Source organism: Hemiscyllium ocellatum, chromosome 3, assembly GCF_020745735.1.
Source record: "Hemiscyllium ocellatum isolate sHemOce1 chromosome 3, sHemOce1.pat.X.cur, whole genome shotgun sequence".
In the NCBI taxonomy this organism is placed as follows: domain Eukaryota; kingdom Metazoa; phylum Chordata; class Chondrichthyes; order Orectolobiformes; family Hemiscylliidae; genus Hemiscyllium; species Hemiscyllium ocellatum.
The window spans coordinates 29,497,286-29,512,276 of NC_083403.1; the positions used below are offsets into that span (position 1 = coordinate 29,497,286).

At 40.4% G+C, this 14,991-nt stretch overlaps 1 protein-coding gene across 8 annotated transcripts in view; it reads left to right on the forward strand.

Moving 5' to 3' along the window:
* wasf1 (WASP family member 1) overlaps positions 1-9,905 on the forward strand; it is a 104,413-nt gene extending 94,508 nt beyond the window's left edge. For all 8 annotated transcript variants that reach the window (XM_060856398.1, XM_060856336.1, XM_060856362.1 and 5 more), the window contains one exon: positions 9,045-9,905. In XM_060856398.1, coding sequence (XP_060712381.1) covers positions 9,045-9,202 — 158 coding nt within the window. In that variant the 3' untranslated portion in view covers positions 9,203-9,905. The remainder of the gene's footprint in view (positions 1-9,044) is intronic.
* Positions 9,906-14,991: the final 5,086 nt, after the last annotated feature.

The window sequence follows — 14,991 nt, forward strand, 5'->3', positions numbered from 1 at the left end:
GTTGCAGGGGAAGGTGCCGGGAGTGGAGGTTGGGTTGGTGGGGGGTGTGGACCTGACGAGGGAGTCACGAAGGGAGTGGTCTTTGCGGAACGCTGATAGGGGAGGGGAGGGAAATATATCCCTGGTGGTGGGGTCCGTTCACCTGTACCTCCACACACATCATCTATTGCATCCGCTGCACCCGATGTGGCCTCCTCTACATTGGGGAGACGCGGAACGCTTCAGAGAACACCTCAGGGACGCCCGGACCAACCAACCCAACCACCCCGTGGCTCAACACTTTAACTCTCCCTCCCACTCCACCGAGGACATGCAGGTCCTTGAACTCCTCCACCGGCAAAACATAACAACACGACAGTTGGAGGAAGGAAGAACGCCTCATCTTCCGCCTGGGAACCCTCCAACCACAAGGGATGAACTCGGATTTCTCCAGTTTCCTCATTTCCCCTCCCCCCACCTTGTCTCAGTCGGTTCCCTCAACTCAGCACCGCCCTCCTAACCTGCAATCTTCTTCCTAACCTCTCCGCCCCCACCCCACTCCAGCCTATCACCCTCACCTTGACCTCCTTCCACCTATCACATCTCCATCGCCTCTCCCCCAAGTCCCTCCTCCCTACCTTTTATCTTAACCTGCCTGCCACCCTCTCCTCATTCCTGATGAAGGGCTTATGCCCGAAACGTCGAACTTCCTATTCCTTGGATGCTGCCTGACCTGCTGTGCTTTAACCAGCAACACATTTTCAACTGTGATCTCCAGCATCTGCAGACCTCATTTTTTACCCATTTGGAGTACTGTCCAGTTTTGGTCCCCAGACCTCAGGAAGGACATACTGGCACTGGAACGTGTCCAGCAGAGATTCACACGGATGATCCCTGGAATGGTTGGTCTAACATATGAGGAATGGCTGAGGATCCTGGGATTGTATTCATTGGAATTTAGAAGATTAAGGGGAAACTTAATAGAGACGTACAAGATAATACATGGCTTGGAAAGGGTGGACGGTAGGAAATTGTTTCCGTTAGACGAAGAGACCAGGACCCGTGGACACAGCCTTAAAATTAGAGGGGGTAAATTCAGAACAGAAATGCGGAGACATTTCTTCAGCCAGAGAGTGGTGTGCCTGTGGAATTCATTGCCGCAGAGTGCAGTGGAGGCTGGGACGCTAAATGTCTTCAAGGCAGAGATCGATAGATTCTTGTTGTCCCGAGGAATTAAGGGCTACGGGGAGAATGCGGATAGGTGGAGTTGAAATACCCATCAGCCATGATTGAATGGCGGAGTGTACTCGATGGGCCAAATGGCCTTACTTCCACTCCTGTGTCTTATGGTCTTACCTACTTCCACTTCCGTTATTTTGGCTTAGCTTGACCATGCCTCAGCTCGTCTGCTGCAGCCCTTATTCATACCTTTGATACCTTTAGACCTAATTATTCTAATACTCTTCTGTCTACCATGCAACATATACCTGTGCTCATTTAAACCTCTGCTCCTATATTAACAATCACAGTCATGTTCACCCATCACATCGGGGTTGTCTACACCAGATCCTTAAATGTACTTTCATGTTTTTAATGTTAAACCCTTTTTTTAAATCCTTGAAAGAGTCCTTTCCTGAATCTCTCTTATCCATTTATTTGAAAATCTTAAAGATATCATTTATGGCCTCCCACTCCTCCTCTCCTTATAAATCTGGCTGTCTAAATTCAGAAATTAACTTATTGCATTCCTCTTGTCTTTCTACAACCTTTCTGTGATATGAGACCAAGAATGAATGTGCTATCAAAAGCTGCATTAAGATGTTTTTAATGGGGGGATCCAAGATGGCGGCGATCTAGGGGGATCATGTTGCAGAGCTCTGCACCGCAGCACAAGCGGGATGAATTTCTAACCCACCCAACCTGGACCATTACGATATCCTGGGACTCTGGAAAGGCCGAAGAGTCCTGGAAACTGTGAAAAATCAACTTACCTGCATTGTTGCCATCCAGAGATGCTGAAGAAGGGAGGAGGGGCATCCGAGACCAGGCCCGCGACCTAGCCTGCAGAATCCTCAGACTCTATTACCTACTAGGCCATGGTGAAGGAGCTCACGAAATCTCAAGAGATGTTGGATAAGCAGATAGAGGAGAAACTGGCCCCGATCTCTATCATGCTGCAAAAGCATGAACAGCAGCTGGGAGACCTGGAAAAGAGGATGGATGAGATTGACCATAGAGTCACAAGGATAGGATCCAAGCCCTGGAGATGCAGGTCTATAATTTGTGTGACCAAATGGATGATTTTGAGAACGGGGCAGGAAAAAGAATATTCAGGTCATTGGTTTGCCGGAGGGTAAGGAAGGTGAGTGGCCAGTGGAATTTGATTGAGGACTGGTTGCCAAAGTTCCTTAACTTGAAGGCCTGAATGAGAGGCTTGAAGATCGAGAGGGCTCACTGGGTCACAGTGCAGAGATCAAGTATGGGCCAATGTCCTTGCCCTCTCTTAGTGCAGTTTCATCATTATAGAGATAAGGAGAGAATTATGGAAGCTTCCAGAATCCAGGGGAAGGATCTGAAGGCCCTAATTTATGAGGGCACTAAGATCATGTTCTTCCAGGACTTCAGTGGTGGTGATCCCGAAAAGAAAATCCCATGACGGTATCAAGAGAAGACTGAGGGAGCTTGGGTTCCAGAACTCTGAGGTATCCAGCAGTGCTTTGGTTCACCTTAAATGGATCTGTACATCTTCTTTACACATCGGAGAAGGCAAGAGACTTTGTGGAAAAATTAATCTAATCTGAACAATTTAGTATATACAAATAGCAGTGTTGTTTGTATATGCCTTTGTTTTTTTTCTTTAAAAACAGAGCAAGTCCGGTTGGGACTTTCTTTTCCTTTTTTTTAATTGCTAATCTGGTTTAAACTATGTTTGGCGGTGGTTGAGATGTGTACTTTCAATTTCTAAGTTGTTATACCAAAAGACGGGAGGGGTATTTACCCCTTTTGTCTTAAAAAAAAATTTCTTTATTCATATTGCTATTCCATGGCGTATTTTCTTTCTTTTCTGCTTGTGTTTGTTTTGTGGCTCTAGCTAGGAGGAGGGAAAATGGTTGGGCTGGCTAGATGCCTACTTACGTGCAGTTTATACCCGGTTCAGGTATTTAAATACCCAGGCTGCAGTCTCAGCAGCAGGATGGGAAGTTGGGCTTTGGGATGGGTGGTTGCCTGTTTTGGGCAGGAGGTGAGTTGCCCTCTTTAGCGCCATTGGTGCTTTATATGTTTTTTTTGTTTTTGTTGTATATAATCTTTGATAGGTTTGTTAAATGTAGTGGTTTTAGTTTGTGGTTTTTTTTATGCTCGATGGATCATGAGACACTAAGGCTCGGTGATTTGAGCTCCTTCTCTCTGGAATTTAAGTGTTACTGCAGACGGTATTGGCTTATGACTTGATTAAATGGTGTACCTGGAATATCAAGGAGAGTCACCTACCAATTAAGAGGAAAAAGTCACTTTTGAGCCTTAGAAAAGAGAAGGTGGATATTGCTTTGTTACAGGAGACACACTTGGATGAGAGGAAGCATTTGAAACTACAGCAGAATGGCTTTGATTGGGTTTACTTTTCATCTTTTAATACCAGAAGTAGGGGCTTGACTATGTTTGATAGGAGGTATCACTCATTTAAGTTACTAGAGTATGTTAAAGACATACACCAGAGGTTTGTAATTCTTAAAGCCCTGATGAATGGAAAGAATATGATATTTTAAATGTTTATTGCCCTCCAGCCATTCCCTCAAATTTTTGGTAAATGCGTTCTTTAACGTGATTAGTTTGGAGTCTTGGCATATCATTATAGGGGGAGATTTTAACTGTCTCATGCACTGGACAATAGACAGGTTGCCCAAAGGCCCCCACATACCCTCTGTATAAACTAAACAATTAGTGGATCTGTGTGTGGAGTTAGGGTTGGTGGACATCTGGAGGCATCTCCATCTTACAGGCAGGGATTTTACATTTTTTTCCAATCCACACAGATGTCACACCATGATTGATTTGTTTTCTGACCCCTGTGGCAACCCTGGACTTGGTGGCATGTGGAAGATTGGTAATATTACCTTCTCTGATCAAGCTCCACTGTTGGTTAAGATTAAGGATGTTACAGTGGGTTCGAGGCACTGGTGAATGGATCCCTCTATCCTCGAGGATAATAAGTTTGTGGAATAATTTTCTAGGGAGTTTCGGGTATTCCTAGACGTTAACTTAGGCTCGGTTTGTAGCCCATCCGTCCTTTGGGATACTGCCAAAGCTATGCCAGGGGGTTAGTCTTTTCCTACTCTGCCAGTAGGAAGTGGTAGAAAGGTGAGCAGCAACGTCTCGTTGAAGGCAGCCAAAAAGGCTGACTTTGACAGGGCCTGGGTCAAACTACAGGGGATTATGGTGCTGCAATCTGCATTGAATTCCGTGCTCACGCAGACAGCAATGAAGGAGCTTACTTTTGCAAAGCAAAGGTTATAGGAACATGGTGGCAGGCCAGGAAAATACTTAGCATATCTTACCAGGCAAAGGAGTGCCCCTCAAGCCGTTACGGAAATTAGGGAAGGTCTGGGAACCTAACATGTGACTCCAAAAAGACTAATGTGGCATTCCAGAGATTTTACTCTGTTATACCAATCTGAGGGTTGTGAGGAGGGGGGACCAAAATGGAGTCCTTTTTTTGGAGGATCTGAAGCTCCCGGGTGTGACCCCCGAACAGGAGTCTTTTCTCAATACCCCCTTATCAGAGCAAGAGGTGCAGGAGGCTGCGAAGCAGCTTCAGAGTGGAAAGGCGCCTGGTCCTCACGGACTTCCCAGCGAATTCTATAAGGAATCTATAAACATGTTGTCAGGTCCGATGCTTAATATGTTTAATGAGTCCTACAGCCATGATCCTCTCCTGCCATCTCTGAGAGAGGCCAATGTTTTGTTTATCCTTAAAAAGAAAAGGAAGGTCCTGGAGGACACTGCTTCGTACAGGCCCATTTCACACATAAATATGGACTTTAAAATCCTCTATGACCCTTGCATTAAGGCTGGAGACTGTGTTACCTTCTATTGTTAAAGAAGATCAGATTGGCTTTATAAAGGGCTGCAAATCCTCCAATAAAGTTAGGAGGCTGCTTAATGTAATTCAAGCGTGTCAACAGCAGTCAATACAGAGATTGGTGATTTATTTAGATGCAGAGAAGGCATTTGACCGAGGTGAGTGGCCGTACCTTTTCTATACTCCCTGAAGCTGTTTGACTTGGGCAAAATCTTTATAAGATGAATGAAGGTCTTCTACAGTGGCCCTCTTGTTGCAATCATCACCAATGAGGTGCGATCCAGTAATTTAAACATTTTTCAGGGCAGCTGGTAGGGCTGTGCGCCATTGCTTTTTACACTGGTGATTGAACCATTGGAGGAGGCCATTTGTAGGGATCCCAATATATCAGCTCCAGAAGTGGGGTCAAAATTACATAAGATTTTGTTGTACGCGGACGATGTCCTAATTATTTTGTCAAATCCAGCAGTTTCAGTGCCTTGCCTGATACAATGCATCTGCTCGTTTGACGCCTTTTCGGGGTATAAGATTAATTTTGCAAAATCAGAGGCTATGCTTATGATGGTCTTATGAAGGTGCTAGGTCTTGAGGGCGAATAGCAATTCCCATTTAAGTGGTTACAGGGCGGGTTTTGTGTATTTGGGCATATTCATTACTCCAGTTCTGGATCGGCTGTTCAAAGCCAACTTTGTTCAATTATTTGACAAAATCAAACAAGACCTTCAAAGGTGGGAGCCACTTCCGGTCTCATGGTTGGGTCGGATGGCGCTTATTAAGATGCATGTTCTCCCTTGTTTGTTATACCCTATGTGGATGCTCCCCCTGATTTTCAATAAACAAACATTCAGGAGATTGAACGGCTGCGTCAGCTCGTTTATTTGGCATCGTAAGCAGCCCCTCATTAAATTTGCTAAACTTCAATTGCTCCACAATTTTGGGTGGGGGGAGGGAGGGAGTAGATCTCCCAGACATTAAAAGCTACCAACTGAGCTCGCTTTTATCCAATGTGAGTGATCGGGCCTCTGGGGGAACTCTTTCAAAATAGTTGGATATCAAAACATCCCAAGCAAGGTGCCCCCTTACTAGCTTGCTGTTTTTGGGCAGAATGAGGACAATTAGGGAATATTGCTATAACCCAATAGTTATCAATACTGTTAAAGCATGGAGGGCAATTCGGCAGAGGGGAGGCAATATTGGCAAAACATCTCTTATACCTATAGTGGGTATGCAGGGTTTTCAACAGGGATGTTAGATTCAGGATTCAAATATTGGGCAACTAGGGGTATGTCTTGCATGGGTGGCTTATTTGAGGAAGACACAATGTTGTCCTTTAATCAGTTAGCATGGAAATGCTAACAGGGACCTCTTTTGTTTTTTTCAAGTTAGGGATTTTATTAAAAACAAAATTACACTTGACTGATCCCTACAAATCTAACATAGAGAGGAGAGTGCTCAGTGCTGAGAGTACACTTTCCATCAGCATTTTATATCATCAGTTGGGGGCATGCTCCTTCAGGTAAAGGTGTGGGAGAGAGATCTAGGTTTTGAGATCTCTTCAGAGGCATGGGAAAATATTTGGGAAAACGCAAGAAAGATATCAATTTGCAATAGGACTCATGATTTACAGTTGAAGATTCTCCACAAGGTCCATTTGGCTCCAGACCATATGTCAAAACCACGGGTATCTTCAACATGTCCCAAATGCAAGGCCTGTATGGGCACTCTTCGCATTGTCTTTGGTCCTGTAGTAGGCTTCAAATATACTGGAGCGCTGTGACGGGTGCCATAGAGAGGATTTTGGGTGTCAGGGTGGAGAAGGACCCAATCTCTCATCTCTTGGGCCTGTCCAGTGTGTTCCCTGCAGATGCACATAAGAAATAACTTTTCAACATCCTCACTTTCTGCGCAAGAAGGAATATCTTGCTAGGTTGGGTATCTGAAACCCCCCGAGCCTGTCGGGTTGGCAGAAGATTGTAATGGAGCATATCCCCTTGGATTTTCTCACCAGTATCGTACACCACAAAACTGAGAATTTTTATAAGACATGGCAGCCCTTTTTGGAATGCCTGGGCACAGATTTATCTGCCACATTAACAAGGGCTTTTATATAGCTGTAATAATTGTGTTTTACAACTCCAATATCCAGGAGGAGGAACGGTGAATGTATGAGTGTCTTATTTGGCTGAGTTGAGTTATTACTATCTATTAGTTTGGTTATTATTTATTTAGTTAAATAGTTAGTTGGGATTTTTTATTATATATTTTTCTATATATCTTTCTACTTTTGTACATGAGGGCAGGTTGGGTTTTTTAACTTTTTGTGTTTTGTATTTTGAACTGTATGGTTTTGTGCTTGTAATATTAAAAAAAATTCAAAACATATTAATGTTTTTAAAAATTGTTTGGTGTACATATTTTGATAGTTGTAAATATTCATTGTTTAAAAATTTGAAAAACCAGTTTACAGTTGTTTCACACTGCTACTAGATGGTGATGATATAGGTATCATTTTTTGCTAATAGGATACAGCTGTCAGTCCAAAATGCTGCCTGCTACACAATTGAGTGATATCATGTGCAAGATGCTGATGTGAGTTTTGTATGCTGCAGGTCCAATGACTGACTCATACCAATTCATACTTAACTAGTCCATGTGTGCTACAGTCCAAGCAGAACATCTACTGTTAGATTTGATTCCATGACTGGGCAACACTTTCTTGAACAATCCTAAGTGCACCAATAGGTTAACTAAAAGTAATTTAAGATTTGTTCCTATCATAATATGGCTCATTTACGCATGGCTGTTCCCTATAAATAAAAGGAATATGTTCAAGGCTTGTGCCATCTTTGAATTACACAAAAATATTGGCAAAAATTCTCCATTGCTTTCTCCACTGACATCATTTCGACTAATTAAAGTCGACGTGGCATGCAATTAACATTTTTGCATTTGTTCTGATAAATATTTGATGAAAAATTGAGCATCACGAGTCTCTTTTTCAGCAATATTAAATATTTGTTCACCTTCCTATTTTAACAATAGGTCAGATTGCAGAGTAGTGCACAATGTCACTTTCCATTCCAGATTTCAAGAGACACCATACAGGGAGTAAAAAGGTTTCAAGATGTTATTCACTGTGTTTTGGGATTTTGACTGTCACTGGAATTAAAGAACTTTACCGTGTCATCTTCATTCCTGATTTGAGCAAAGGCATGTTATAGTTGACGTACTTGATTTGCAATTGTATTCTTGCTCTGCTTCCCTCAATCAGGATGATCAAAAATGATTTCTCATTCATTCAACTTGCTGCTTTGTGCATGTATCAGGGATGGGATGGTGGTGTATCTATGTGTTGGAAACAATGTTCTCTTTAAAATGTCGCTGCTTTGCACAGTTTTTTCAGCACACCGTCCCTTTAATTTTATTAAAAAAACAATATTTGTGTAATACATTTTGGGCTGCTGCAAAACTGTGCACCAATGCAGCTTAGCAGGAGCAATGCTTGGACATCAGTTGAGTGTATTGCACATGAAGTGAGCCAGCATGGCTTTTTGTGCACTCATTTTTACCCTAATTAATGGCCGCTAGCATTTCTTCTATTTGTGTAGAAACCTGAAAAACAAAATATTCAAATAAATATGGGTACATTTTTGTTGCGTTTTTTTCTCTTAAATTTATATTTATGGATGTATAATGATATAGGTGAAGCCAGGCATATTGATTGTATCTTGAACATGAGTTTGCACAAACTTAATTCAGATGAAAAATGCTATTATTCTATAATAGCAATTTACTATCAAATTGTGTGTCTGAAATTTTATTACTATAAATGCTGTGGCGTAGGTTTACATTTTAGATTAGACAAAATCTCATGCTTTCTTCAGTATTTCAAAATGCACAGCATCCTCATCTAATAAAAACTTTAATAGAAGAATAAATTATTGGCATCATTAAGTATTTGAAAAATCTGTATCTTATTCTTTGATAGGCATTCAACTTCGCAAGGTTGAAGAGCAACGTGAACAGGAGGCAAAGCATGAACAAGTTGGAAATGATGTGGCAACCATTCTCTCTCGACGTATTGCAGTGGAGTACAGTGACTCTGAGGATGATTCTGAATTTGATGAGGTGGACTGGCTGGAATAGTGCAACAGATTAACTTGTGCACTGTGGAGTTTGCTTTGACATTCATTGGGGCACTCCATAGGAATGCATCCACATTTCATAGTTGGGGGGAGGGGGGATTGTTTTTGTATTTGTAAGACTACAGCATTAACTGGTACACTTGATAGTTTGCTGAGATGGAGAGTCATTTCTGGTTCATTTCACCTTGCATCGTTTTTTTAAAATTCAAGCTAGGTGTTCTTGTGTTGGTCACAGTTCTGTGGAGAGATTTGTTTTGTATGTTTATAGAACAAAAACAAACCACTAAGTATTAAAAATGGGTCACTGTACTATTCTACAGATCCCATTTTCAGAATCTTGTGCTTTATCTGAGTGCACTGGACTTTGAGAGAAAATATTTGTACCCAAAGTTGAAGAGCAGCTCTGATTTATACAGTAAAGCACATTAGAAATGCTATTTGTAAGCTAGGTCTTGCACTATAGTTGTTTCAGATGTGAAGAGACAACACACCCTTGTAGAAAACATTGCCTAAATTAGAACTGTTTATCAACCATATGCACTAATATTCCATCATGAGTAAATGGACTGCCTGTAATAAATAGAAGTCATTGATACATTGTGGTGACTTGCCTTACTCCAATATTAATATTTTAAATAAGACTTCTTTTTGGTTGAATGTACTATTTTGCCTGCACATTGTGTTCATCTGTGAAAACTACTGATTAGAAGACATTGCATTACCTATTTAACTGCAAGTGATACAAAAATAACAGTTTTCCTGGTATTTGCTGTATTTAATAATAAATCAAAATTTGTTTGAAATCAGCTTTTCAAGTGACTACATTGCACTTCAAAATCCAGAGACCTTTCTAATTTTTTGGGGATGTAGTTCTGGTTCCTGTTTTATTGATCACATGATAATTCAGAAGTTTGCTTCAAATATTATTTTACTAATGTGTTTTAACTGAGGTTAAATAAAGTCATGGAACATGCTGGCCTAAATTTATACAATTTAAAATTGACCCAGCTACCTTTGAGGTTAGTCAGTCTGGAAATAGCATTCAAAAGGAAGGACAGTCTTTCATCTAAGATGCTGCTAAAAGGTATGTTATAATGTATGGATTAATGTGTAGTCTGTCTATTGCATTCAGCTATTGAATTTTCAAAATGTAGCTGTAACTGAACATATTACCACTGCTTTTTAAAGACTTTCAAAAATATTATGCTGTAATTTATAAAGTTCTTTCTGGGCCATCCTACTTTCTTTGGAGAGATGTAAGAGGTTGAAGGTGATGGAGTGGTGCTGCAGCTACAATATTAGAGAATTCAATTTGAATTTGACCCTCCCTAGTTGATGGACTGGCTGCCAATTTTGCTTATTCTAGATTATTCTATGAAATAAGTACTGAATATTAGTAAGTATAAGAATCAGAACGCCAGTGCAACTTTGCGAGCGTGATCACTGTTTTTCTTTGCTGAAGCTCTCAGCTTCTGGTACTTACCATGTTTCCTACTCAGAAGGGCAATGTCAGTAGGGGAACATATTATAAAAGCATAAGAAGTTTATAAACAAAGTGCAGATATGTTAATTGTGAAACTTTCTAAATAAATGTGCTTTTAGCTATTTCCATTATTTTTGTCATCTTACTCTCTGCGTAAAAAGTAGGAATTGGAGTAATGCCTACAAACTGCAGAGAGTAGGCCTAACGATATCGCAAGTGGAATTAAAAATTACAGAGAGAAATTTCAACATGAGAAAATGTTCCGTTACCAGTTGGGCTTTTTGCCTTCCTCCATATTATTTTTTCTTTAATTATTACCTTTATTTAGCCTTTCCACAAAATTGGCAAAACAACATTCAACCAATCTAAGGCATCTTGCTTTGTGCTGCTCCAGAAAATTAGCCCAGACCAATTTTTATCACATTATTCCCCACTTATATTTATGTCTGTTTGGTCACACTCTCTAATAAGACTATTAGATCAGATTTTGTTTGAAGTAGTTTAACAAGGTGTTGAGACTATAACTTATTTGAATGCTGTTGCTTTCAAGCATTCTGTATATTAAATTGGGAATGGGAAGAATACAAAAGAGAAAAATAGATTAATCAGTGTGAGGGAGGCTCATCACTACAAACACTGACGTTAACTAGTTGGGCTGAATGACCTGTTGTCGTGATGTAGATTCCCTTAATTCAGAATAATGGAACAACTTAATGGGATTCTATCCCCAAAGCACAGGCAAAAATTGAAAAATATTTAATAAAAATGGTCATGACACATGAATCAATTGTTACAAAACTGCATAGCCTTGCACTCAACAAGTCATAAGTATACAGTCAGATAATGCAAGACCATAGCTAAGCATACGTAATATACATGATTATAACTCATTTGCAAAGCTCAAATTTTGACAAGTTTGTAATGTCTCTAATTGTGATTGTAATTTCCAGTAAAATGGAATCATTAACAATTTCTTAAGTAGAAATAATTGCATGGTGCAATTGTGATTCAATACTTATACAAAGGGGAACTATCTCAAATATTTAGCATATGAAACTCTCTTAAATTGTTTGGGATTTAATTTAATATGCTCTGCCATCAGTTATTGGTTTATGTAATGACTTGGAACTTTGGTAAAGGATATAATTAATACAAAGAACAAAATTCAATAACTGGGAAAATGCAAAATACATTTTAATGGTTAAAAGAATTTGGCAGTCAGCTAATAGTCACATCACTGCAGGCAACTCCATTTGCACATATATATTAAATACGTCTGACTTGGGAAAAGGACAATTATGCCACTTTATGATTTTATTTCTCACTTATAAAATTTTAATAAGCTCATTTTATCAAATTAAACACGTAATTCCACTTTTGGTCAACTACTTCAATTTGACTCAATGGTAGATTCACTCGAATCAATGTCAGATGGTTGTTTTAAAAAATCGCTTCAAAACTTGAATGCATAGTATCAACTAGCATTGAGCACTGAGGTGTCACGTTGTTTATTTCAGATTTTAAGACTAATATTATGTCTGCTCAGATGGATACATTATATCCTTATTGTACCTTAAATGTAGGTCAGGATTCTGGGGTACTTCTATTGCTGAAGTAACATTACCAAAACATTAAGCTGCTATTTATCAATTTTGGTTTTAGATTTTAAATTAGCTCTTTCCTGAAATGTCATAACTACTGCATAATTCCATATATATAGTCAAACTCTTCAATTTGGCTAAATAATACCAAACGAGTTTCATCGTCAAAGGTTGCAGATATAAGCAGTGCTTCAGAACTTGATAATTGATAATGACTGACACTGCATTCTGTGTGTGCGCTTGAATTAAACATAGCTGTATTAACTAGACTTCATAAGTAGTTAATTAAATGTGAAACATTTTAGGTGTTCAAAGGATGCAAAAGGCACCATATAAAAACAGGTATTTTAGGTGTTGGAGGTGATTTCCTTGAATTCCAGGAGCAACAATTACTGTTTTGTATGTTTTAGAACTTTTGGAGAAAAAAAAGTCAAAACAACGGCATTTTTAAAAGGGAGTGGAACAGACCATAGGCAGCACATGATCAGGTCAGTGCAGGAGAGAGAGAGAAAGAAATCCACACTGCTAACTGACACAGCAGTGAACCTGCACGGTTACTGCCTTTGTTGTTGAATTCACGTATAGCTGGACATCAAAATGTATCTAGGAAACTTAATAAACAGTGAAATTCACGCCTGATCTTGGAGGAAGCTGTTTGGGAGAGGTCGCAGCACTGAAATAGATAAGTGAAAAGTTTTAAGTATAGCCTTGCTGTAAATCTACAATAGTGAGTAGAATGGGTTCTTCCTTGATTACATGTTTTATTGAGTTATGTTTTTTGATTAAACTCAAAAATATAAGCTGTATTAAGTTAGCTTGGAGCAGTGTTTTGTAGAGAAATAAGATGGAGCTATTTTCTGGGTCTGTAGACTAGAAGAAGCAAAAATTACCCTTAGTAGAGTGATATGCTCTTGTCGGATATGGGAGTTTAGGAATGGTTTGTGCAACTGAGGATTATATCTTCATTAAATGCCATTGGTTGCAAATCCGAACAGATTGAATGGATCAGTTGGAGCGACTGAGGCAATGAGGAATTCACAACAGCAAAGGGCTGTGATGGATGGTAATTATAGGAGGGAGAAAAGTTGCATGTACAGTCACATAGATGGGTTAATTTCAGGAAAGGTAGGCAAGTAGTATAGGAGTCTTCTGTGGCTATCTGCATTTCAAACGTGTGCTGTTTTGGGGAAATGTAGCGGGTGGTGGATTCTCAGGAGAATGGAGCATGAAAAGCCAGGTTTCTGGTATTGAGACTGACTCTAATACACTGAAGGGTACATCATGTTCTAAAATATTGATTGAGTTAGGGGGCTGTCTAATCAGAGACACAGATATTTCTGTGGCCAGCAGCAAAAAATCAGAATGGTGTGTTGCCTCCCTGGTGCCAGGATCAAGGATGTCTCGGAGAGGGTGCAGAATGTTCTCATAGGGGAGAGGGACCAGCAGGAGGTAATTGTACACATTGGAACCAACAACACAGGAAGGGAAAAGGAAGAGATTCTGATGGGAGAATACAGAGTTAGACAGGAATTTAAAAAGGAGGACCTCGAGAGTAGTAATATCTGGATTACTGCCGGTGCTATGAGCTAGTGAGAGTAGGAATAGGAGGAAAGAGCAGATGAATTCATGGCTGAGAAGCTATGGGAGAAGGATTCACATTTTTGGATCATTGGGATCTCTTCTTGGGTAGAGATGACCTGTACAAGAAAGATGGATTGTACCTGAATTGGAAGGGGACCACTATACTGGCAGGGAGATTTGTTATAGCTGCTTGGGATGATTTGAATGAGTAAGGAAGGGGGTGGACCCAAGGAGACAGTAAGGAAAGAGATCAATCTGAAACTGGTACAGCTGAGAAAAGAAACAAGTCAAATAGTCAAGCAGAAAACAAGGTAGGACTGAAATTAAACTGCATTTATTTCAATACAAGAGGCCTGACAGGGAAGACAAATGAACTCAGGGCATGGTGAGGACTATGGGATTGGGATATCATAGCAATTACAAAAACGTGGCTCAGGGGTGTACGGGACTGGCAGCTTAATGTTCCAGGACAAATGCTACAGGAAGGACAGATTACAACAGGATCTGGACCAGATGGGCCAATAGGCTGTGAAGTGGCAAATGGAGTTTAATTCCGATAAATGTGAGGTGCTGCATTTTGGGAAAGCAAATCGTAGCAGGACTCATACACCTTAATGGTAAGGTCCTAGGGAGTGTTGCTGAACAAAGAGACCTTGGAGGGCAAGTTCATAGCTCCTTGAAAGTGGAGTCACAGGTAGGTGAGATAGTGAAGAAGGTGTTTGGTATGCTTTCTTTTATTGGTCAGAGTATTGAGTACAGGAGTTGGGAGGTCATGTGGCGGCTGTACAGGATATTGCTTAGGCCACTGTTGGAATATTGCATGCAATTTTGGTCTCCTTCCTATCGTAAAGATGTTGTGAAACTTGAAAGAGTTCAGAAAAGATTTACAGGGATGTTGCCAGGGTTGGAGGATCTGAGCTACAGGGAGAGGCTGAACAGGCTGGGGCTGTTTTCCCTGGAGCGTCGGAGGCTGAGGGGTGACCTTATAGAGGTTTACAAAATTATGAGGGGCATGGATAGGATAAATAGGCAAAGTCTTTTCCCTGGGGTCAGGGAGTCCAGGAGTAGAGGGCATAAGTTTAGGGTGAGAGGGGAAAGATATAAGAGAGACCTAAGGGGCAACTT